This window comes from Antrostomus carolinensis, unplaced genomic scaffold (genome assembly GCF_000700745.2).
Source record: "Antrostomus carolinensis isolate BGI_N321 unplaced genomic scaffold, ASM70074v2 scaffold48548, whole genome shotgun sequence".
Classification (NCBI taxonomy): Eukaryota; Metazoa; Chordata; class Aves; order Caprimulgiformes; family Caprimulgidae; genus Antrostomus; species Antrostomus carolinensis.
Window position 1 is genome coordinate 1 of NW_010331904.1, and position 227 is coordinate 227.

Below are 227 nucleotides of genomic sequence, written 5' to 3' on the forward strand. Positions count from 1 at the left end.
GGGGCCCCCTCGTTAACTTGGTAAGTTCTCCTCCTTGCACCCTCGCTGGCCGGGGCAGGGAGGTGCCGTGTGCTCTGTGTCCCCTGGGGCTCTGTGCCCCTCGGTGGGAGCACTTTTGGGTGCTACAGCCGGTGGGAGGGAGGGACTGTGTACACACCAGGCTCCTTCTGAGGGGGAGCGAGGGATCAGCCTGGTGTGGGAGCCCTGGGCAGCGTCTGCTTCAGGGA

At 66.1% G+C, this 227-nt stretch overlaps 1 protein-coding gene across 1 annotated transcript in view; it reads left to right on the forward strand.

Moving 5' to 3' along the window:
- Positions 1–8: 8 nt before the first annotated feature.
- LOC104529121 (serine protease HTRA2, mitochondrial) overlaps positions 9–227 on the forward strand; it is a gene marked incomplete at its 5' end in the record, with an annotated part of 8,259 nt that continues 8,040 nt past the window's right edge. Inside the window, one exon of the mRNA XM_010173323.2 lies at positions 9–20. Coding sequence (XP_010171625.1) covers positions 9–20 — 12 coding nt within the window. The remainder of the gene's footprint in view (positions 21–227) is intronic.